This window comes from Sinocyclocheilus anshuiensis, unplaced genomic scaffold, assembly GCF_001515605.1.
Source record: "Sinocyclocheilus anshuiensis isolate Anshui unplaced genomic scaffold, SAMN03320099.WGS_v1.1 scaffold1392, whole genome shotgun sequence".
Taxonomy (NCBI): domain Eukaryota; kingdom Metazoa; phylum Chordata; class Actinopteri; order Cypriniformes; family Cyprinidae; genus Sinocyclocheilus; species Sinocyclocheilus anshuiensis.
In genome coordinates, this window is record NW_015542476.1 from 631,623 (window position 1) to 657,204 (window position 25,582).

General features: G+C 35.0%; 3 protein-coding genes and 2 pseudogenes across 3 annotated transcripts in view; 4 read left to right on the plus strand and 1 right to left on the minus strand.

Moving 5' to 3' along the window:
- Positions 1–82: 82 nt before the first annotated feature.
- Positions 83–2,739, minus strand: LOC107693844 (surfeit locus protein 1-like). Its single transcript, XM_016493371.1, has 9 exons — positions 2,602–2,739; positions 2,395–2,473; positions 1,778–1,905; positions 1,604–1,686; positions 1,331–1,522; positions 1,163–1,235; positions 830–992; positions 637–718; positions 83–458 (listed from the first exon to the last, which is right to left on the minus strand). The coding sequence occupies exons 1-9, from the start codon at positions 2,662–2,664 to the stop codon at positions 392–394; spliced, it is 930 nt and encodes a 309-aa protein (XP_016348857.1). The 5' UTR covers positions 2,665–2,739; the 3' UTR covers positions 83–391.
- A 64-nt stretch (positions 2,740–2,803) lies between these two features.
- Positions 2,804–5,177, plus strand: LOC107693842 (surfeit locus protein 6 homolog; annotated as a pseudogene).
- Positions 5,178–5,669: 492 nt separating this feature from the next.
- Positions 5,670–14,044, plus strand: LOC107693841 (kynurenine--oxoglutarate transaminase 1-like; annotated as a pseudogene).
- A 5,477-nt stretch (positions 14,045–19,521) lies between these two features.
- LOC107693848 (dispanin subfamily A member 2b-like) lies at positions 19,522–20,175 on the plus strand. Its single transcript, XM_016493377.1, has 2 exons — positions 19,522–19,790; positions 19,875–20,175. The coding sequence occupies exons 1-2, from the start codon at positions 19,602–19,604 to the stop codon at positions 20,043–20,045; spliced, it is 360 nt and encodes a 119-aa protein (XP_016348863.1). The 5' UTR covers positions 19,522–19,601; the 3' UTR covers positions 20,046–20,175.
- Positions 20,176–22,767: 2,592 nt separating this feature from the next.
- The window catches only part of LOC107693840 (5'-AMP-activated protein kinase catalytic subunit alpha-1-like), a 48,028-nt gene continuing 45,213 nt past the window's right edge, over positions 22,768–25,582 (plus strand). The window contains exon 1 of the mRNA XM_016493370.1: positions 22,768–22,948. Coding sequence (XP_016348856.1) covers positions 22,852–22,948 — 97 coding nt within the window. The 5' untranslated portion in view covers positions 22,768–22,851. The remainder of the gene's footprint in view (positions 22,949–25,582) is intronic.

Genomic DNA, 25,582 nt, shown 5'->3' on the forward strand with positions numbered 1-25,582 from the left:
TACTTCCTGTGGTATTTCTACATGTTTTAAAACTTGAACAAAAAACTGAGTGTTGAGGTTTTTAAACCATTTATTTTGTTGCTTTAAGACATGAAATTCTGATTTGGCCTCTTCTGTGTTCATTAAAATATTGAGAGGAATATATGATTTCAGTTTAATTTTGCTTTAGCATTTTTTTTATTTTTTTAACACAATTCATCCTTTGGCCCCTTGAAAACCACTGCTCCTAGAGGCTTTGTATCCATCCAAGTAATGCATTAAAGCAATGCACATGCACAAACACTAAACTAATTTAGACAAATCCATGTTTTTATTAACAGTACTGAGTTCAACATAAGTGCTTTATAATTCTAAAGCATATATTCCATAAGGGCAAAGTGCTGAATATATTTCATAAAGCTATACGCTTAATGAATTTTGTGTACCACATGTAGGAGGTAGCTGCACACAATCCATACCTAAAAAAAAAACAAAAAATAGTTCACCTCATGCTCATCTTTAAGATTACAATCAAATAGTTCCTAAATGGTTTTTAAACTTTTTCTTTTTCAATTCAATAGTAAATGCAGGATTTAAATAAAAACAGATTCTGTTTTAAGGCATGACAATAGATTAGTCATGTTTAATTAAACAAACCATGTGATGACATATTGCATGTGTTCATTCCTCAAGGTCACTCTTGTCTGCCCTCCTATTGGCCCACCAGGTATTGTGCTGTCTGAATGAAAAAATAAGATTTTAACAGACTCACCCACTTTTCTGATCAAAACGTTTTATAAGTTTGTACACCATACATTCACCAAACATTAGTATTAAGAGCAGCTCTAACCAAGTACAGCATCAATGAAGATTTCCTCAGCACCAGTGACCTTCGCCATGGACTCCAGGTCACGATAGTGCCACCTATTTGCCTCCACATTGTTTTGAGGGATGAATGGTTTCCGCTGCTCGGTTAAACGCACCACACCAACAAGATCCACATCCTCAATCACCTTTTAGAAAATATAAACACCCCTTTAACATTTAGAGAGATAAAGAAAATGTAATACAAAAATGAATATGAAAAATCAAAAATCACAAAGATAAAATTAAGCAAGTAAGACCCTTTGATAATGTTTATGCTTAGATTTGATTCAGAAGAGCTTAAGAAAGACAGTATTACCTGTCCCTTCATCCTGGTTTCTGGTCTGATCTTATCTTTTGGTACATAACCTCTGTTCACCAAGATAGTGATCCTAAAAAATGGATCCAGAAGGTTTTTACACACCCATATCAGAGTGCAAAGCAAGTGTATGTAATTAAGTAAAATTCAAATTGTGTGTGTTTGTACCCCAGATCACTACAGTAGAATGGTGTAATGACATTAGCTCCACTCTGCCCACTGGAGGAAATCCTGCCTGCCTCCCGGGCCTCTCTCTCAGGGTCCACAGGGGAGCGGGGCAGGACATACAGCTCTTTAGAGTGGTCAAAGTGTCCACGCACCTTTACTCGCCTGTATTCCAGCTGCTTCATTTCCATAGGACTGTGTCACACACAGATTACATCACCATTTCATTTTATAAACACTAGAGATTATGGCACATAGATTTCGAAAGAGACTCACTCTATGGGCAGTGGGGTAGGCTCTTTAGTCGTCAGGCTCTGAAGTTCACGGATCAGCTCCAACTTCCACTTTCTGCGTTTCAACTACAAAATCAAATAGAAGGCTTTTCACAAATAGCTAATTGCTGTTTTAGTTATGTTTTATATAATGTAAACACCACGCTCGTGCCTGTACCTGCCATGTTCCAAGACAAAAGGTTGTGGCAGGTATCAACAAGAGAAACCACTTCAGGAAGGAGTCTTCTCCTTTCTCGGTTCCCGCAACAGTGGAACTTGACCGTTGACCAAACCTGGTTAGGATACCTATAGAAAAAACATCTGAACACTTTAAAATCACAAACTGCACAAGCATAATGCCTGAATATATTTCAGCTATATTTAAGTCTAGTCTATTAGAAACTCACTCTAACGGTTAACCTATTTTATTTTATACTACCATTAAAAAGTTTTGGGTTGGCATTTTATTATTATTATTAAAGAAAGAAATTAATAATTTTATTCAGCAAGGATGCGGTAGATTGATGAAAAGTGACAGCTGAAAAATCTAACAGCTGAAAATTCAGCTTTGCAATCACAGGATCAAATTACATTAAAATTAAATACAGATTTTTTTGTTTTTGTAATAATATTCCACATTATTACAGTTTACCGTTTTTTTGACTAAACACATGCAGCCCTGGTGAGCATAAGAGACTTATTAAAGTTATTACAACCTCAAAGTTTTAAACGGTAATGTAGTCAGTTTAGTCAATAATCAAGAATATAGTAAGTGAGCAAGCAAAACTGAATTACAGCGGAGTACTGGAGCATCCTGACGTCTGAACAGACCCTGTCGTGTCACAAATAGGGTCCTCTTTGGTGAGATGAGAGTCTGGGAAAAGAACAAATAAACTACACTTTAGCTGTCAATAATGAGTGTTTGATAACAAACATTTTGATTTTAACAAATATATAATTGGTAAACTGCTTTATGAGGCGGAAAAATGTAAATGAACTTACACTGCTTCGAATGATCTTAGATGTGCTATTAGAGAACATCAGCATTAATCTGAAACTGCTCATATCTTAGCTGAAATTGTTGTAACCTGAACAGCAACTGTCTGTCAGGTCGACTGCATAACCTGCCTTGTGCTTTCGGGGGAATGTTTTCAATGTAACCATTTCCGGGGATTCCGAAGTTCGAACCATCCTGCGCATGCGCAAGAACATACACACGTGGGGCATGTTTCTGAATTTGTATTTGGTCAAGTTATAAGGGTTATTGTATTTAGTGCACATTCCAAGGCTTTTATTTGAATAAGTTTGTAATTTCTAAGGAGGTAAAAAAAAAAACTTTACACCATTCTCCGCTGATGAAACGGTTACCACCTCACAGCAGTTTGGATTGAGCGAGGTATATATTCCGTACAAGTCAAACGAATAATGATACGTTTATTACATGCATTAATTGACGTATTTGTTATCGATATCATAAAATACTGCATAGGTTTCACAGCATTCTGACTTTGTTAAAATTGTAAGCAATGTGTTGTTTTGAGCTGTTTAGTGATGGCATGTTACATATCTGCATCAAATGTCTGTATTAATTAAGTTATTTGTTAATTTATTTATAATAGAAAAATGGCCAGCCTTGCTGCGAAGTATGATTACCTAGAGAAGTTGACCCGTAAAGTAAGCGTGTCTCACAACCAGGAGCCGAAGAAAAGACCCTATGGTAAAGTTCTGGATTGTCAATTGCATGTTAATTACTTAGTAAATACTGAACAGGCACCTGCAGGGTTTATTCATTCATTCAAAGTTTGTATTGTCAGAGTAAGTAGTTAAAAATAAATAACTTCATTATTTAATTGTAATTAATAAAGTTTTATTAATTCCCCTTTTAGTTCCATTCCGAGGCAGTGGGGTAAATGATGGTGCTCCTTCAAAGAAGAAAAAGAAGAACAAACAAAAGCCAACAAAAGGAGATAACAAACAGAGTGCAAACAGAAATAAACCAGTCCCAAAGACCACTCAGCCTGCAGCACCTCCAGTTCAGAGAAAAACTGTCCAGAATGGGATTTCAGAGACACAAAAGGAGCCTGAGGGTAAAAAGTAGTTTGTAAAGAGAGATTAGTAGTTCATCCAGTATGCTTTATTCTTGTTGAATGCTATTGCATTTTTACTGATTCGTTTCTGTTAGGTGAAGCATCACAGGAATTTAATGCTGTAGACATTCTTCGTCAGAGGCTTCACCAGAAGATTGAGGAGTCTCGTGGACAGGTACATACATACTCAATTTGGACTAAAATATTAAAATTGGCTAAAAGTGTTATCTTGGTCAAAGGATTGTTAAATGTTTGAATGTTAATATGCTGAATCACTTTACTTCAAGGGATAGTTCACCCAAAAATGAAAATTCTGTCATCATTTTCTCACCCTCGACCTGTATGAGTTTCGTTATTCTGCTGAACACAAAAGAAGATATTTTGAAGAATGTGGGTAACCGAACAGTTTCTGGTCCCCATTGACTTTCAAATCATTTTTTTTATACTATGGAAGTCAGTGTTTACCAACAACTGTTTGGTTGTCCTCATTCTTTAAAATATCTTTTTTGTGTTCAACAGAATAATGAATCTCATACAGTTTGAGGTTGAGTAAATGATGAACTATCCCTTTAAAAATGCCATGTTTAATTGTATGGGTCAGAGAAATTGTTCATTGCTTATAAAAAGCTAAATTATGACCGTTTTTCTGCAAAAACAAAATAAATTAAAAGTATTATATGAGAAAAAAATTAAATGTATTATATCATCTATTTAAGAGGTTTTAAGCCAAGCATTTATGTTTGTTTTTTTCCAGGGTCCTCCTAAAGATCCCTCCTCTGAGGAGGTAAAGAAGAAACGAGAGAGACGAAAACTAGAAAGGGAGCGTCGGAAGAGGAAAAGGAAAGAGTTTCGAAGGAAAAAGTTAGCAGATGCTGCAGCTTTGCAGGCAGGAGAAGAGGACAAAGAAGACAGCAAAGCTCCAACTGCAAGCCACCTCGACATCGACCACGCCTGACAAAAAGGAGCAGAGCTTCATAGTCTTCAACAAGATGGAGGTTGGAGAAGACTATGTGGACAAAGGAACAAAGCTGATGCAGCAAAATAAAAGGAAAGTGAAAGGAACGCTGACTCCGCTTACTGGCAAGAACTACAAACAGCTTTTAACACGCATTGAGGCAAGAAAAGCTCACCTAGAGCAGCTTAAAGAGAAGAATGAAGGGAAAGCAAAAAAAAGAGGAAGAGAAGATGAGGTGGACCAATGTTCTCTACAAAGCTGAAGGCATGAAAATCAAAGACAATGAGGAGCTCTTGTGTGCATCATTGAAGAAGAAGGAGAAAATGAAGTCTCAGAAAAAAAAGAAGTGGGCACAGAGGAGCCAGCAAGTCGTGGAGAAGATGCAAAAGAGGCAAGACAAGCGGAGAAGGAACATTAAGAAATGCAAGGATGCCAAGATGGAGAAAGGCAAACAGAGGGCAAGGAAAAAGGGTTGTGTACTGCCTGAGGATCTCAAGAAGGCCAGCTTATAGGCAGAAAGGATTCAAAGAAGTGAGGATTTGAGGGTAATGCTCTTGGAATAAAGGATTTTACCTTGTGTTTAGGACTGAAAGAGACTAAAAAAATAACATTTTTTCACAAAATATTATTGTGAAGAAATGTCATCTTTGTCACTTTTAAGATGTCAACTTTATAAAGAGCATATTTTGCGTCCATATTTTGTGTTTTTATTATTCTGTCAAGCCAAGTTTGGACATTTATCTACATTTACGTTTATGTGACTTACAATAGAGGCACATAAGCAATTTGTCACAGAGCCAACAATATTCATGGTGTAGTGTACAGGGCAAGGTATATTAGAATGCTAGATTAGGAAATAAAAGATCTGACTCTCTTGTCGGTTCTGTATATTTAAAGTTGTAATTTGTAATGATAATTCTTATTGTACAACATGTAGGCCTATATTGTCAATGTTATTGTTAGCAGTCACTGGCCCCGCCCACAGCGGAAGTAGTCTTACAAAAGTGCTGCCTGGAGGAGGAGGAGGTCTGCTCGGCAGATTTATTCAGGAAGATACTTGAGAAGTTAATGTGTGACTTCGTTAACAGCTGGGGAAAGTAAATGAACAAGGTTTGGTGCAAAACAGGGAGTTCTGTGTATTCGTTTTTTATAATACAGTATGAAATCGACATTTGCCGAAGTATTTTATGCTTCGATTTTCACTTGAATCTAAATCCCAAGGACAAGACTGCTGTCATGTCACTGAATCATTGACTACACGTTTTTAAGGTTGACAATTAAAATGCTAGAGATTTGGCGTGATTCTAATCGTACTGTGTGTGTTACTGATTTACGAGCAGAAATCCTGCACTAAAGGTGTTTCTGAAACACTGGCATGTGGAAAAGAGCGGCGGTAAATGGACCTTCGCTATCAATCGGATTAGTAAACGCAGGTTTTCGTGATAAGGTATGAGACATTTCACACTCGACCGCTACACTCATGTATGCATGATCAAGCTCTGGTTTAGTAATATGCAATCATTTTATCTTACTGCATGGTTTTCTTCTTGATTATGCAGGGCAATATGTCGCGTAAGTTGCACGCGAGAAGAATTGAAGGAATTGACAAGAATACATGGTAATTAAGTTTCATGGCTATGAATGAAGTGAAAGTATAAATGGGTAGACGGTAGCCATTTAGTGCTGTACATCCGGCTTATTACACGACACTTGCCAAATAAGTAAATACAGTGGGTACGGAAAGTATTCAGACCCCCTTAAATTTTTCACTCTAAAATATTGAGTTATTTTATTAAAATGTTGGAATGCATAAGTTTCCGCTAAAAAGTCATTATAACTTAGAAAACATCCGGTCAAGCAGCAAGACGAGCACTGCAAAATATAGACCTACTTGTTTAATTATGCATTTTTAATAAAATATCTTGGTATATTAAAAAGGTATATTTCGCAATTTTCGTCGCGTTGATTGATCAATAGTTTTCCTAGTATAATCTATATTTTTTTTCAGTTTTATTATTATTATTATTATTATTATGCCACCAATGTAATCTATGAATGTCTTCCATGCCATAAATATTAAAATTAATACTGTCCTCCATTTTTAAAATCAGTAGTCGCAATAACAGTTTTAAGTCTCAAGATGGCGCCAATTAGCTATTCTAGTAATTCAGTGAGCTGTGTAATAATCTACCTAAAACTACCTGAAGAATAGTTTATTACTCCCTCCCACATATTGTCAAGTCAAGTAAATGCTCATTTTAATGTTTAAAACTGCATGTTATTCCTTTTGTGTATGTCATCTGTAGCGTGGAATTCAGTCAGCTGGCTGCTGACTATAAGGCTGTGAACCTGGGTCAGGGCTTCCCTGATTTCTCCCCTCCTCATTTCATTCAGGAGGCCTTCTGCAAAGCCCTGAATGGAGGTTTCTCCAAGCACCAGTATACACGCGCTTTTGTAAGACATTAAAAGTGCAAGTACAAGTGCTTTGTTCACTTTCAGTTTGTAGTTTGTCTGTTTAGTAAATGTTCAACCACTGCATAATATAATAATTATATTAGTAAAGTTTTGCTAAAGAATCTTACAACATGCAGGGCCACCCAAATCTTGTGAAGATCCTGGCCAAATTCTTCAGTAGGATTGTTGGCCGGGAAATAGACCCAATGGAGGATATCTTGGTTTCTGTAGGAGCATATCAAGCACTTTTCTGCACCTTCCAGGCTCTTATTGATGAGGGCGATGAGGTAACATTATTGTTATAAAGACAATATTCATATTCAGAAAATTATATTGTTAGAAGATAAAAAAGACACTCACTGTTTCCTTATGTTCAATACGTGGTATCGGAATGCCCATTTTTCCCTTTTTTTGAACGCAGGTGATTATTGTGGAGCCATTCTTTGACTGTTATCAGCCAGTGGTAATGATGGCGGGCGGAACAGCTATATATGTGCCCCTTAAACCAGTATGTTCATATATCACGTGACAAGACCTGTTTGCTTGATCTGAGATTAAAATGTTTATTTTGAATAATATTAGCTGTGTATTGACAGAGGGAAGGCTGTGGTCCTGTTCTATCCAGTGCTGACTGGGTGTTGTCTCCTGAAGAGTTGGCGAGTAAATTTAGTCCTCGTACCAAAGCCATTGTCATTAACACTCCTAATAACCCTCTTGGCAAGGTGAGTCAGTCACCAACAAATGGAGGACAATTTTACCTTTTGTTGTACTGTTGTCCAATATAGTCTTTTATGAGTGAATTTCACGAAAACTGTCAAGAAATGTCATGTTATATTTCACCCCAAATCAAAAGAATGAAATAAGAACTTACATTTTGCAAAGAAATTAGGTCTTTTTAAATACCATTTACATTTTTACATTTACATTTTACACTAATCTTTACATCAGTCGTCTAATTTTTTTATCTTAAAATCAATTTTATACACCATCATTTTCGTTTCTATAACGTGTGAATATATCCCCTATCGTATTCTACAACAAAAACAATCAGAGAGCCTTGTTATCACTAGTTCTATTTTTGTCCGCTATTAGCATATAGCCTGCTAGCATCGCCAGCGTGGTTGCCGCTAATCTCGCTTACATTACTAATACTCCATTCACTGTTACTTGCTTTAATGGCGGATGTGTGTCTACCTTTGAGTGCAGGTGAGGACACGTTGCATTCGGTGCAGCTCGAGCTGGAGGCCGTGGAGAAGCAGATCCGCGACCTGGTGGAGAAGCAGACCCAGCTGAGAGAGCGGAGAGCCGCGCTGGAAACATCCCAGGCTGACGCTCACAAGTCCGAGGTAAGTATACAGTGCGCTGCTAACTCTCCCACCACCTCTACTCCGTGTGTTTCTTAAATAAAGGTGACTTGACTTGACATTTTTTCATCATGACATTATTTATATATAATAATATATAAATATATATATATAGATAGAGATAAGAGATTAACAACATATGTCTGGACAGGCGGTGTTACTGTAATGAGAATGCTATTTTTCACATTACATAAGATTTATATTTGGATCATTTTTATAAGCACTACTGTTCAAAAGTTTAATTTTTTAAAGGGGTCATATGATGCGATTTCAATTTTTCCTTTCTCTTTGAAGTGTTACAAGCTCTTGGTGCATAAAGAAGATCTGTAAAGTTGCAAAGACTAAAGTCTCAAATCCGTATGTTTTTTATATATAAAGAATTTGCCACTGATGATTCAAACATTTGTTTTGAGCAGTGTAGAGTAGCACTTGTCATTTCTCTGATCACAAATGCAGACATGGTTTTATGTTTACGCGGCGCGATGCAACGCGCAACGCAAAATGTGTTTTTTTAACCTTAAACCGCATAAACACATTTCATTACACCAAATACACAAAATAATGTTCTTTTTAGCAACATCATAAGACCCCTTTAATGTTTAATGAAAGAAGTCTCTTATGCTCACTAAAGCTGCATTTATTTGATCAAAAATTATAGTAAAAATAGTAATATTGTGAAATATTATTTAAATTTAAATGACTGTTTTCTACTTTAAATATATTAATTTATTCCTGTGATGACAAAGCTGAATTTTCAGCAGCATTACTCCAATCTTCAGTGTCTTATGATCCATATGCTTAAGAAATATTTCTTAATATTATCAATGTTGAAAACCGTTGTTCTGCTTAATATTTTTATGGAAACCATGATAACTTTTTTTTCAGGATTATTTAATGAATAGAAAGTGTGAAAGAACTGCATTTATTATAATAGAAATCTGTTGTAACATTGTAAATGTCTTTACTGTCACTTTTCAGTTATCAATTTAATGCATCTTTGCTGAATAAAAGTATTAATTTCTTTTAAAAAGAAATCTTACTGACCCCAAATCTTTGAATGGAAATGTAATTAATATAAAAATGCAAACTGACACTGAGCTGGAATGACCTTTCAGGTCAGTGGGTGAGATTTTTACTACAGAGACAAATATGTTCAGCCTAAGCCTGAACTGTGCTTTCTTGCAGGTCTATCAGCAGGAGGAACTTCAGATGATTGCGGACTTGTGTATTAAACATGACGTTATTTGCATCAGCGATGAGGTATACGAGTGGCTCACATATGATGGAACAAAACATGTGAAAATTGGTAAGAGCAATACTATGCAGGTAATGCAATTAATCACAATTTTGTGGACGTTTAAAGCAACAGAATTTTTTTTTTTTTGACAGCCAGTCTGCCAGGTATGTGGGAACACACTGTCACATTGGGAGTGCAGGCAAGACTTTCAGTGCCACAGGATGGAAGGTGAGCTGGTCAAATTGAACAGGATTTGTGTCTTGCATCGTTATTTTCCTCTGCTTGTCTTAATGTCTTTGACTGGCTGGAAGTGTCATGGTGATAAGGTTCAGTATGCAGGTCATTAAATTGCGCTATTATTTTAATGAAGGTGGGTTGGGCAATGGGACCAGGGCATATCCTGAAGCACTTAAAAACCGTCCATCAGAATTCAGTGTATCACTGTGCCACAGCTGCCCAGGTAAAACAATGCTCCTTTGTTTTAGGGGTAAAGTGTGTGTATTTTGTTTTCAGTGGGCTGACATTGTCTAATGTTGTTCTTAAGGAGGCTGTAGCAGTAGGTTTTCAGAGGGAATATGATGTATTTGGATCAGAGGAAAGCTATTTCCACCAGTTACCCATACAGCTTCATGAAAAGCGACTGAGGCTGGCAGATTGTCTGAAGAGCGTTGGCTTAAAACCTGTACTACCCCAGGGAGGATACTTCATGATCGCAGATATCTCAAATCTTAGTAAGTAACAGTGAAAAAATGTAGAACAAAGTATTAAAGCAGGAACTCGGATTTCTTTATGGATTATAGGGCTGCAACTAACGATTATTTTGATACTCGATTAGCTGGTCGGTTATTATTATTATTATTATTTATTTATTTTCCCCCCCGATTAATCGGATTAAAAACAAACAATTTTCTTTTTTTATTTTATTGACAAAAACACACTATTCCACATTCTGCCCAATGTCCTTAAAACAAACGTTCCAACTGAATGCTATGAAAACATAAGCTATGCTTAATAATTTATAAGACCACCTGCCATAATAAAGAGAAAACGCATTTTTGGAATTTTGGGAATCTGTCAAAAAATTGTTTCAATAAAAAAAAATGTATTGTAATTTATAACTAAATACTTTTATTTATTCACATAACAAAAATGGCCTCCTATGCCCTTCATAGCTTGCATTCTTGCTGGCATTGTTTAAGTACTTTTTGACTGTAATTGGGTATCTCAAAAAAAAAAAAAACACTATAAAGCTCTCTGCCTTTCTTTCATAGATAACAGCAATAATTATATTATAGCATTAGAAACAGCCTACTACTGTTACTAAAGAGTTTATGCATATTGGAGGACTAACCCATACAGAAAGCTACAAAATTATTTTGGTAATCACCACTACTGTTAGTTTAGAGCAGCAGTGGCACAAACCATAATTTGTTAAAAACCTTACATAAATTTGTTTTAATAAATTTGTTAAGCATTGTATATGGTGAATATAGTTTAAATCTCTGCATTAAAAATTAAAATAATAATAAAGATGATAAAGACGAATAACATCACAAACTCAGTGGTAACCAATAGGTAAAGAGTAATGTTCTGCAGGAACACGTTCACTTTGACCACAGACATAGCCCGATTCGGACGGTAATTGTTTCTTATATGGACGTCTGTAAAAATAAATGTACTTATCACCTCAGTGATAAAACTCATGGATTCCGAATAGGGCTTAGGCGGTTTTGAAGCGTCTGATATTTATATTCAGACAATTAACGTTACACGCTATTATCCCCTTACAGTTCCTACTCTCATAAAATATGCGCAATGCATGTTGACCTTTAAACCTCCATTTAACTTTCAACAACAGATATTTCAGCACAATTAATGTTTTTGCGCTGATTATATTAATTGTCTCTGTTTTCCGCCTGTCTGACGCGCGTGCACATTACGCTAATGCATTAGCTTAAAGCTTACAATAAAGAATTCTCATGTTTTGGGTAGCTTGGATCACGTAACTCTCCTGCAGCATCTCATTCTGTTTCCTCCACTATTTTAGATGCATTTTGTCCATAGAAATAAGTAATTCAGTGCTTTAATTTGACGCGACCGGCTGAAGTTGGACAAGTATGTAAACTCCGTTGGACGTGCACTGTGGGCAGACCCGATTAATCGATAATGAGAATCGTTGTCGATGATTTTCATAATCGATTTAATCGATTATTTGTTGCAGCCCTAATGGATTATACAAATACAAGTGTTATATCTGAGAATTCCAGAGATGAGGTGCTTTTATGTTTTTGTTCTGAAAATTTTCTTCTTGAGCTTGTTAATTGTTCTCTCTTTTTATGGTAATACATAACATATCACTTATTGTTCCCATACTATTTCCATGTTTATTGGATAAAGATACTTTAAAAATAATTTTATAGGGTTTACATCATATTATAGAGCCATTTTTAGCTGGTAAAATATTGTAGCACTGACTGGAAAGTAAAAAATATATATATTTTATAGAATTATATATATATATTTATAATATAATATTTCTATAATTTAAGATTTTATTCATTTCCAGGAAAAGTTTAAAATTCCCTGATATTTCCAGGTTTTCCATGATTAGGGGAATCCTCATAATATGAGAAATCATAGTACAAAAAGGCTGTGATAGCATTGTTTTGACATGATTCTTTCAAAATAAAGTTTGTTCTTCTTATTGCTTTTTGTTTTTAAATGTTTTTCTACAAGATGTTGACCTTACTGACCCTAGTACTAAAGATGCACCCTATGACTACAGATTTGTGAAATGGCTCATAAAAGAGAAGGTAAACTAAAACATAGCATTTACAGATGGGTTATAAAATATTCTCATATAGTGACATCTGTGAGCAAAATATGTTGTTAAAGTTCTTCACTTCTGAATAGGGACTGGCCACTATCCCTGTGTCTGCATTCTACAGCCCGGAACACAAACACGAATTCCAGAAATACATCCGATTCTGCTTTGTAAAGGTATTTTTTAACACACACACAAAAAAATTATGCAGAACATAACATTTTAACCATTTTAAAAATTAAGTTCTTTATAATTATTTGGGATGTCAATGTTGTTAGATTTTTTTTATCAATAACATTATGTATGCTTAATATATTAGCTTTTTAGAAATTACTGCATTGTGAATTTTATGCTTCACAGACTCTTTATTACGTTTAGTTATCATCATTACAAGTTTTTTTTTACTTTACTTTTAGTAAACTCTGTTAAGCCAACTGTTGCTTAATAACATGAGTTAACATGTAAACTTTGACAGCCCTGATCATTTTTTATGTAATATGTCTTGCTTTATGTGGTGAATAGTACATTATTATACTAAATCAGGAAAAGTGATTGCCATTGTGATCTGTTCACCTTGTTAAAATGTTGTTTATATTATTTAATTCATAATTTTTGTAAACATTAATAGGAGGACTCAACCCTGCAAGCAGCAGAGGACATACTGAGGCAGTGGAGTGACAGCAAATGAAAATTCAAAATTCAGACAGTACAGGCCTTGCACAGACTGAAAAATCTGAAAACCAAGAGATCTTATAGCATATTCTAAAATGAGACTGGTTTGTAGCAGTTTGGGATATGAATAGTTATTAAAAAGAAAAGTGTTTATTATTAGGCTTAAGATTGACTATATGCAGGACTAGCAGATGGTGCTAATTGCATCACAAAACAGAGGGATGAAAATCTTGCATGGCATGTGTGGTTAAAAAAAGGAAATGAGAATCACTCCCATGATAACAATCAATATCATATAATTTTATTATCAGTATAATTTTATGCTAAAAATATATTAGTGGGTGGAATCTTTTCAGCCGGTTAAGCATTATTGTTCTTTGATTGTCATGTTCTTCCCCTTTTTTTTCTCTTTTTTTTATGTGTTGTATTGCCACATACTGTACTTCCTTCCTCTCTGGATTATACCTTGAACTGCATTACTGCCTGTAATTACTGGCTACACTCCAAGTTACAAATTACACATTAATAGATTTCACTTCATCTTAAACTGTTTTATTAACTTCGTGTAACTATTATATGTGGCCACTTCCATCATAAAATATTGCAAACTACATCGTACATCTGCATGTAAATCTAAATGAGCTTTCTTTGTAGATGGTCTGACTCTAAACACTCACCAATTACATACGTTCTTTCACACACTTCTGCAGGAGAGAGCAATAATGTGTAGCACACTGGTTTGTTTAAAATAAAGGACACAGGGTTGTTGATCAGCTTTTTTTCGAAGGCTTGATTGTGTTTATGGGGTGCAGTGTAACGTGTTCATCCTTCGTTTTTATAAAAAAAAAACTTTATTTTTCACATATTTTACCTTCATTCTAACATTTCCGTTCTCATCAAAACGGTCTGTTGAGTTCCTGGTTCTAGGAAGCCCCTCCCTCAGAAATATGTAATGGTATCAGATTGGTAGCTGGGCTCAGATTCGGCCGATCGCTAACTAGGGGTGCAACGGATCGTAGATGAACCGTGATCCGTACGCATCAGGCTGCACGGTTCGGCACGCATGTGATTTGCCGATTAACTGTTACGTTTAACCATCATAGAGTTAAAGTTTATCATTTGCACATGTTTTGTCTTGCCAGTTTACACATTCAAGCAATTTTAACTCGCGCGCTGTTTTCTGTGCGCTCAGCCGCTGCCGCGCACACGCAGAAAGAGAGACACCGCGTGAACAGCGAATTGATTCCTCTTTCACACACACAAAGTTATGTTAAAATATCCGTTTTGGCAAGTATTCTAGTAAACACAGTCGGTTATGTCTTAAGTGAACGTAAACAGCTGAGAAAAAAAACTGTCAGTATTAGGTCCGTGCATTTGGTCTTAAAGAGACAGCAGCCAATAAATACCTGTTTCTGTCTGCTAATCAAATAACACCACAGCCCTAACAAAGATTAATCTGTATTTAACTTGTGCAGTGAGCACTATTGTGTTATTTTACACTTAATTATTACATTTCTGCACCTCAATGCTACTGTTTCTGACTTTATTTGTAACTGTGTTTTGTTGTATTCATCTATGCTTGTAATTTGTGTATTTGTTTTTGTTTTATTACTAACTTTATTAAAGCTAGTAGTTTTGCTGTGGTATAGAAGTACTTAAAGTAAGCTTTCACTAATGTTTTTTATTTTTATTAATTTTTTTTGCTTATCCAAAAAATGATCCGATCCGTGACTCAAAATCCGTAATATGATTCGAACCGTGAGTTTTGTGATCCGTTGCAGCACTATCGCTAACTGCTTAGTGCACGTTGTCCGGAAACGTCACGCCCCCTTGCCATTGCGGGTAGTTGCATGTGCTCCGGTGTAGGGATGAAACGATTACCGGTTTTACGATAAATCATGATAAAAATCCCCACGGTTAGTATTACCGTTTCATATTTTCATTGTCATTAAAACCGTATTCGATTACCGCGATTTGAACAACTCGTTTTGTGTGAGAAAACGGCTGAAGGCTGGGAGGTTTTAAAAGAGTGCTAAGGGAATTATTCAAATGAATATATGAATTAATTAATTATATGAATGTACCTCTGAAGGTTCTGACTGCCTTCAGAAAAGATTTGAAGGCATTTTGTTTTCATCTTCGCTCCATGTAATACCTATAAAGTAGTGTTCTTAATCGCAATGCTGCTTTGTCCACGGAGGTTATGGGAAACGGCTCAAAATTCTGCTGTTCCATAAGTGCCACCTGCTGAGAGAGTAGATTTACAGAGAGTTACACTTACATCCAGCCTGTGTGCAGTTTTTGTCTGTCCAAAAAATTGGATTGAATTTGCATGCCCTGCTGTAAATTTTGACCGGTTGATAAAAAAAAAAAAATTGTGAAATCAACACATTTAAACAATTCGGATAAAGTATCTAGAATTATTTATGGAGCAGATAAAATACATCTAATCATTTATTAATCAATTATCAAATTTTTTATTTAAAGGCTGAAATGTGAGGTTTGGCATTTTATGAAATTTTTTCAAAGCTTTATTTGAACGTTATTAGATAAACTGTTGTCAGTTATGTTGTCATTTAAAATCTGGACATCATTGGTAATGTTATTGTTTTAGTGTTTATGCAAACAAAACGTAATTTTATTTGTCGTTTGTTGATTTTAAATATAAAATATTGGTGAAACGATATGTGTCAACTTTTTTAACATTTCCAGCACATTTGAACAATACCGTGATAATACTGATAACCATGATAATTTTGGTCACTATAATCGTGATAAGAAATTTTCATACCGTTTCAGCTCTACTCATGGTATGGTAAACAATGGTGTCAATATTGCCTTATCAGTTTCAGAATCAAACCCAGAGAATATTAGGGAAGGGGATCCAGCAGAACTTGTGCAAGCACAGATCTTTACAGGATGTTTCAGAATGGTATGTTTTTTGTTTGTAGTTCTCTCATACTTTTAGCAGTGGTGGACGAAGTACACAAATCAAGTACTTGAGTAAAAGTACAGATACGTATAATAAAATATTACTCCAGTAAAAGTACTCCTTTTTCAATTTTACTCGAGTGAAAGTACAAAAGTACTCGATTTTTTATGTACTTAAGTAAAAAAGTACTGATAGATAGATTTATTTAGCAATTTTATATAGGCTACTTAATTTAATTTTATATTAGCACATTTAATATTTTTATAATCCTACTGCTCAAAATAACTTCCCAAAATAACCACTATATGGAGTCAAGATATATTTTTGTTGTTGATATGGACTACGTTGACGAGAGTGATGTAGTAATGTTCACTGTGAAGCTTACACTGCGATGTACCTGAGAGAAAACAGATTTGACCATGATTTTCACCAATAAGAAAAAAGTGTTTTAAAGCTTGTTGTTTTGCAGAACATCACAGTTATATATGACATGAGAATAAGGCCTGAAGTTAGGAAGAACATTTTAAGGAAAATATAATTATATTTTCATAATGATTTTTTTCTTCTCAAACCTTGTCTGTGGTGTAAAAACACCCCTGGCCAAATGCCCCCAGAGGGCATCACTTCCCACTCTGATAATTACTGTAGTTACCATGTTCTGAACATCACATCCTTTCTTTTTCCCTCAGATGTAACCTATCTAGGTGGCTGAATAAAAATATTTGGACATTATATCTAAAAATTACCTCAACTTAGCACCAGCGAAGTAAAGCTACTCCGTTACTGTCCACCACTGACTTTTAGATATACTGTTATTTGTAATTGCTACTGCTGTTTGTTTGCTTTTATACAGTTTTATCCTGATTAAAGCTTTATTACAGCAGAATACATAACTGTGTTGTAGCATTATTGTAAAGTAATTGTTTAATTTGTAAAAGTAAGAAGTGTTTGCTTATTAACAAAATCTAGTGTACCGCGTAGATTGAGGAAGCTGCCCTTCGTAAAATGTGCAGCAGAGAGCTATAATGGTATTATAAATAATTTTCAGGAACCAAGTTAAAAATACATTTTAAACATTTGTAATCTTAACCAACAAAGTGGACCTGCAATCGGGGTGAAAATAACATAATATATACTATTAGTATAAGCTATAACTTATAACTATAAGCGTTTCGACAGCATGGCAACAACACTACAACTCTTCCTCTTCTCTAAAGCAGCACAACATGGCCTCGCCCCCTTTGTTGTGTGTTCCTGGGGGCAGGGTTTATGTAAATCTTTGTGACAGAAGAAGCTCGTTAAAGTCCCTATCAGCCTTTTTTTTTTGTAGTCCTTAAACAGCGATTTATTTGAAAGAAAATATCTCCCTTTGCATTGAACTTTCAGCGTCGTAACTTTGCAGACGTTATTCATGCTCTAACAGCAACATTACACATTAACTAAAGTTATAAAAGTGAAATCATAATCAACCACCCCTTTAAATGTTTAATTTTTCTCAAATGTTTGTTAAACGTGTTTAAATGTAGGCAATATTGTATTTTAAAACAGTATAAAATATCTTGTATTAAGGCCTACTCATCAAAAATAAAGATATGATGTAATGAAAATGAAGAGATCATGTAAACTAGAGGTTTCATGTATTGTACAAAGAGAGGATTAGGTTAAATTGTAAGTACTAATTCAAGTATGACGTAAAAAAAATAAATAAGCTATTATTATTGTAAAAATGAATGGGTAAATCAAACTATTAGCAGACATCCCACCCTGCAGGTTTAACGGTAAGGCCACTTCTCTTTTGCTTACTCAATTTCCTGGATATTACGAACAATCGGTGAGCACCAGAGATCAGCTATGCTATCCATTTGCGAGAGACTCCCGGAGCATCTGGGAGAGGTGGGATGCTGGGTTAAATAAACAACCCAGTGGAATTCAGTGGAACTAGCCGCTTTATAAAAGACAGAGAGCCAGCCACCATTCAAGCACTCAGACGCTTTTGCCTTTGCTATGTTTTTAACCCACTCTGAGAACCAATGTGTTAGCCCAACATGTGTTCTGTCCTATATTCAGCCACTGGGCTAGAACAACAACAACAACAAAAAAATCGATTAATGGCGATTAATCACATCCAAAATAAAAGTTTGTGTTTGTTTACATAGTATGTGTGTGTGTGTGTATATTTATATGTATATATAAATACATACCCATACATGTATATATTTAAGCAATTTTTACATGTATTCATATTTGTATATAATTTATATGTATGTATTTATATATACATTCAGCACCAGTGTTGGGGGTAACGCATTACAAGTAACACAAGCTACGTAATCAGATTACTTTTTTCAAATAACTAGTAAAGTAATGCATTACTTTTTAATTTACAAGAGAATATCTGTTACTTTTTCAAATAAGTAACGCAAGTTACTTTTTTTTCTAATTTGTTGATTGACAGCTCTCCTGTCCTCATGTTGAGAGAAATCATAAGATGCTACTGTAGTAAATAAATATGAATATGCATTAATTCATCTCACTCGCAAAACAAAAAAACACAGATTCAGTATTCCTCAAAATTAATTAAAAAAATGCAACTCAGAATATAACGCAAACCTGCAATAATTAAATGTTAAACAACACAAATATCCTTTGTGTATTTAATCACATTCTATTAACCAATGTCTTTGCTTCTGGCCTACGATGATCCAGTTCAACCATACTAATAAGCAAAAATTACTCTAGACAAACATTTGTGTGTCTTTTTTTATTGCTGAAATATGTTGAAATGTCTTCTTCTGCATTCTACTGTACGGACGTAAATTTACTTTCCCTTCAGCCTGAGGCTTATTCATTTCACTTTTGGTGTGAAAAGGCTTTTATATTTGCCAAAAATATAACTTTTTTTATTTTAAAAACAAACAAGCAAGCCCTGTCCAGATTTAAAAAGTAACGCAAAAGTAACGTAATGCATTACTTTCCATAAAAAGTAACTAAGTAACGTAATTAGTTACTTTTTTATGGAGTAACGCAATATTGTAATGCATTACTTTTAAAAGTAACTTTCCCCAACACTGTTCAGCACACACACATATATTATGTAAACACAAACTTTTATTTTGGATGTGATTAATTGCGATTTATTGATTTGACAGCACTAGTAACATCAGGAGCCACCCATGGGTATTCATTTTATGTTTCCTGTAAATGCTTTTTTTAACTCAATTTTTTATTTGTGTCATGTCTAAACATGTTTGTTGGTGTCTCTGTGTTGAAAACAGTAATAAAAGTTACACAAATAAAAAATACACAGATTTCTTCAGCTACTTTCAGACATTGTTTCTGAGTGTACTATCCCTTTAACTCTGCCCATTGTTCTTTAATATTGCAAAATACGCACACGTACACACCAGTTAGACTCTATAAAAGAGAGCTGAACACTTGCAAACATCACTGAGAGCAGCTTCTTGCTATTGAACTGACATGGCGATGCAGAACTACCCAGCACCTGGGGGGATCCTTATGCAGGACAATAGAGTCTACACTGCCCAGCCAGTAATAGTGTCCATGCCTGACCAAAACGTCAATGATGATATCATTTTTTCCACATTCAATCTTCACTTCTGCAACCCTTGCTGTCTTGGGTTTGGGGCCTTTTACAACTCAATAAAGGTAAGCAATATACATATATGCAATTATATAACTGTCCTGCTGCTTTACAAATACCTGAAGCTTATCATATTTTATGTGTGTCAGGCGAGGGACAGCAGATTGCTTGGAGACTTCCCAATGGCACGGTCTTATGGAGCCAGAGCTCGCCGCATAAACATTGCTGCCATCGTTATTGGTTCCATCTCTATACTTATCTTCATCATCGTCCTTGTCAAGTCAATGAGTCGACTCACATCAAGTTATTACCATCTTTAACTTCATCAAAGAATTGATGTCTGAATGTTTTTTTGCCTTTTTAATGCCTGTCATTAAAACATTTATATTTGTTGAAACTTTGCTTTGTTCTTGTTTGGTCATTGTCACACACACACACACACACACACACACACATATATATATATATATATATATACAAGATATACACATTAGTTACACATACATATAGAAGCAGTTCAGCTGTTTATTTTATTTCTTTTATTTTATTTTTTGGAACCTGTGATATATAACAATATATGTCTTCATCACTTTTATCAATTTAACATAATTTGCTGAATTTGCTTTTTGTGTGTGTGTGTGTGTGTGTAACATCAAGAGAACAGAAATGTCTCTAATAATTATTTTCAGTTCATGTTTTCATAACAATAAACTAACCTTTTATAATTGTTGTTTTCTAATTGTTTTCATTTTTGACATCCAATAGTGTACCCCAGTAAACAGCACTTGTGGTTAGACTCAAACTAAGCTTAAATTTAGCCAGTTAATCACTCATTCCTGCTATAATAATAATAACAGTAATATTAGCATTATTATCATTGTCATATAAAATTATTATTATTAATTATAATTTTATTTTATTATTTTTATTTCATCTATTGTATTAATTTTGTTGGTACAGTTAGTTAATATTTTGTTATAATGTATTAATCATGAATCCAATCGTTTGGAGCTTGCTATTTTGGCGCGCTCTTCTGTACCGGTAGTTGTCAGTAAAGACGCAGGTGGAGTTGCATGGGAGTCGTTAACACTGGACTGTGACTGGAGCACTGATGGCAGGAAATGACGGTAGCTCTGGTAGTGATCCGGAAATGGAAGACGAATCGTGTAGCGGGAGTGCAGCAGGGAGTGAATGGTGGAAAGTAGTCAATCGGAAAAGAAAGAAAAACAATAGTCAAGGATCATTTACGGATAGTGGAAAGGAGGATCATGTGAGTAGGAAAAATATAGAGGAATACAAAGTAATGATGAAATTTGCAGAACCTGGTATGACGATAAACCCGATTAAACTGACCAAATCTCTGAACAAAGCGTTAGGAGAAATAAATAGTGCAAAGACTCTGAGAGATGGAAACTTGATTATCATGTGTAAGGACGAGAAACAACAAAATAAGGCACTAAGTATAAATTCGATGCCTGGATACCCGGTATCATGCACATTGATGAAGACGAAGCCTTGGGTTAGAGGCGTAATAACTGGAATTCCTACTGATGTACATGCTGATAAAATGAAAAGTTGCGTTGAAGGGGGGAAGGTAATTGGAGCAAAACGGCTTCAATATGTGAGAAATAAAGAAAGGACGGACAGTCTATCGGTTATGCTTCAGTTTGATGAAGAAAGAATGCCAGAGAGGGTAAAAATAGGCTCTGTAAGTTATCCAGTAAGACCATACGTACCTCTTCCACTTAGATGCTTCAAGTGCCAGAAGTATGGACATGTTAGTGCAGTTTGTAGAGGAAGACAACGTTGTGCGAGATGTGGGGGTGATCATGTATATGGTAAATGTTGTGAAGGAGCGAAGGCAAAATGCTGCAACTGTGGAGGTGTGCATAGTGCTGGATTTGGGGGATGCATTGCTCACAAACATGCTGTGAAAATTCAAAATGTGAGAATAACTGAGGGGTTGACTTATGCTGAAGCAGCCCAAAAAGCAAAACAAAACGAACAGATACAGCGAGAGATAAAAATACAAGAATGGACTGGGAATACTGTGGCTCAGAGAAAGACAAAAGAGGATAGTTTGGTGATCGGGAAAATGGAATTTGTTTCATTTATGGCTGAAGTGGTAAATTGTTCTGCTCAAACAGAAAGCAGAACGGAGAGAATTAAAATCATAATAAGGGCAGCTGAGAGATACTTGAATGTAGCAGGTGTAACGTTGGAAAAAATAAATGACATGCTAAAGACTCAATCTAGTACTCAAACAACATGTGGAAGTACATAATAATAATAATAATGCTTTTAATGATTCTGCAATGGAATGCCAGAAGTCTTATAGCAAATGGTCCAGAATTTAAAAAGTTTATAGATCTTTTAAATAAGAAACCAAACATAATTTGTGTACAAGAAACATGGTTAAAACCTAAATTAAATTTTGTTCTGCAAGGATATAATATTGTAAGAAAGGATAGAAAGACAGGTAATGGAGGTGGGGTGGCCACTTTTATAAAAAATGAATTAGAATACAGAGTCATTAATGAGATTGAAGAACATGAAGTGGTGGTTATAGATGTATATGCAGAGAAACAAAATATCAGAATAATAAATTATTATAATCCTTGTCGTAGATTAAGTAAAGATTTAGAAAAGGTTATTGGGTTAGGAAATCATAAAATAATTTGGTGTGGAGATTTTAATGCACATAGCACTTTATGGGGAAGCAGTAATGATGATCATAATGGGGATGTTGTAGAAGAAATAATAGACCGTAATGGGTTAGTATGTTTAAATGATGGTAGAAACACAAGAATAGATTTGGTACGTGGTATTGGGTCAGCTATAGATTTAACATTGACATTAAAGAAATAGGATTAATCGGGAGAATTTAGGAATGTGTGTGTTTTTTTTTTATTTTTTATATAAAATATAGATAAATATAAATATGTATATATTAGTTGCTTATTAGTGCTCCACACTCCAGTCCAGTTGGTGGCGGTAAATGCACCAGAAGTTGGTTTGCCATCCGCCATAAAACGTTATTAGAAGAAGAAGTAAAGACGCAGCTCTCGCCCCCGTCCCGCTGCTGCTGCTGCTGCCGCCTCTCTCAGGTAGGGCCTCTGAGCAAAGATGGCGACGGACAAACAGAAACATGAAGGCAGGGTGAAAATCGGACATTATATTCTCGGAGACACACTAGGAGTGGGAACGTTTGGAAAAGTCAAAGGTAAAACTTTCCGAGGTGCTTTGTGTTATTGCTGTATTGAAAACAGTAAAGCAAAACTGGAGAGGATCGAGCCTTTAAATACGGCTAAAGCAGTAGCACAAGCTGCAGCACTTGTTGGCTAATGACAGTGTAGTCATGAAACAAACATTAACAGCAAAGCTTTCTGCTGTGATTAGCGTTGATAGTGTCGGCCATTCGTTGCTTACGTGGTTTCTGAATATTTGCCTGCATGTATTGTGTTAGTGTGGTTTGTAGAGGGATTGGGCGCAGCTAACCTGTTTAGCTTCATGGTTTATGAAGTGATTAGGATTCTGAAGTTGCAGTTTGATGAGGATTGATAGACTCGCTCGTGCACAGGCCAAATGACAGCTACAGATGCAGCGAGTCATAAAGTCTTTGTCAGAATGACAAGAAAGTAGTTTATTTAAAAAAGTTAATTTTGCTGATAAGGTGCATGCTATGAGTCAGATGAATTAAAAAATCTTGCGCTTTTTGTGTGATCCATAATTGCACAGTCTTTATGACTTAATAAATCGAGTATGATATGTATATTTATGCCAATTAATGACATTCGTATTCGTATGCGCTAGGGGTGTAATAACTTAATGATAAAGTTGACAATTAAAATTATCGACAGCAAATTTGATAATCGATTGATCATTTTTGAAAATAAAACATCCGCCGGTCAAGTCACTTTACAGTAGTGAATAACGCATTTCTGTGGACAAAACAAATCTGAAATATAGTAACACCAAGTAGGGTTGACAGAGTACAGTAGAGAAACTTTCTGCGTTTTTCATCACTACACAAAAACTAGATGCTGAAAGAAAGTGATTTTTCACATGATATTTCTTTTGCTTATGTACTAAAATATCATAAATTGATAATAGCCATACGTAGTGCATTTTTGTTTCAACTTGTACCCATATAGTGTACAGTTGAAACAGTACCATGGTACAGTTGAGATACCCATTCTTAATGCTCTAAAGCTCGCTAACCATTTATTGCAAATGTGATAAATTACAGTTGTGCATTTTTTTTAAATACAGATTTGGACATTTGGTCCCCATAACGTAGGTAATACCAGTACACACACACATGCAGCCTCTTTTTCATTTTCTATGATTGAACTGTTCATGCATACAATTTATAGTGACCTATAAAGGGTGTATCAACTCTACCCACGTTACCACCTTGGTATGTTTCACAAAATGCTATGTTATTCTTTTAACATTCATGTTATAAAATATGTCCATTAATATTAGACAGTTGAAATATCTCAAATATAATTTTTTTAACATAATTTGCGTAGCATGTGTGTAAATGTGACTTTTAACCTATTATCATAACACTGTACAACGAAACAGCATGTGACGCAATGGGACACCACTCCGGGTATAGTTGAGACACTGCGTGACATACTCGCACGTTTCTCTACATTATGAAAGACCTTGCATTGCACGATGTCTTAAAATATGTCTATTTTTAGAGCACAGAGTAATGTTTGCAATGATATACGTTAAGTTTAACAATCATAAAAGGATAATAAGCTATTCATTTTCTTTCCAGGGGCAATAATAGAAATAGGAAATGTGAATAATATTATGTGTAACTGCAGAAACACTTTTAAAAATAACGCCATTCTAGTCAGTACTAGTGAAGTGTGACCGCGAGCCTCAGTTGTTTAGTAATTGTGCTTGATGTGACTTTCCTGATCACACACTACACGGCCGGTTGCATAAACTGCTTAGACTAGTCTTAAAAATTAGACACCTATTTATTAATTTTTTCTGCAAGACTGCCCATAACTTTAAAGGCAGTTACATAAAAACTTGGATTGGTCTAATTTGAATCTGAAAAGTAAGACTGATAACCACTTGGTTAACAGCTAGTTAGCCAAGCTCTTAAGACACAGTCTTAAAGGGGTCATATGATGTTGCTAAAAAGAACATTATTTTGTGTATTTGGTGTAATGAAATGAGTTTATGCGGTTTAAGGTTCAAAAAACTAGATGCTGAAAGAAAGTGATTTTTCACATGATATTTCTTTTGCTTATGTACTAAAATATCATAAATTGATAATAGCCATACGTAGTGCATTTTTGTTTCAACTTGTACCCATATAGTGTACAGTTGAAACAGTACCATGGTACAGTTGAGATACCCATTCTTAATGCTCTAAAGCTCGCTAACCATTTATTGCAAATGTGATAAATTACAGTTGTGCATTTTTTTTAAATACAGATTTATTTATTCGCTTTATTTAATTCGGATTCAGTTAAACAAAATAGCAACAAAATATTTAACACTGGAAAAGATTTGGCAAACAGTACAAATGTAAACAGTAAACTAAAAAGACAAAGTCCAATCACTGACTACGTTGCATAACAAACACACAGGTATTTCTAACATTATGAGACATTCCATAAGCGTAGTTGTTTTTCTACTGTACAGACAGTATATTTTATCCCCCTACATACCAGTATATTCTATAACCCTACCCCTAAACCTACCCATCACTCGTAACTTTCTGTATTTTTACATTTTCAATCAGTCTGTATGATATACAGGTGCATCTCAATAAATTAGAATGTCGTGGAAAAGTTCATTTATTTCAGTAATTCAACTCAAATTG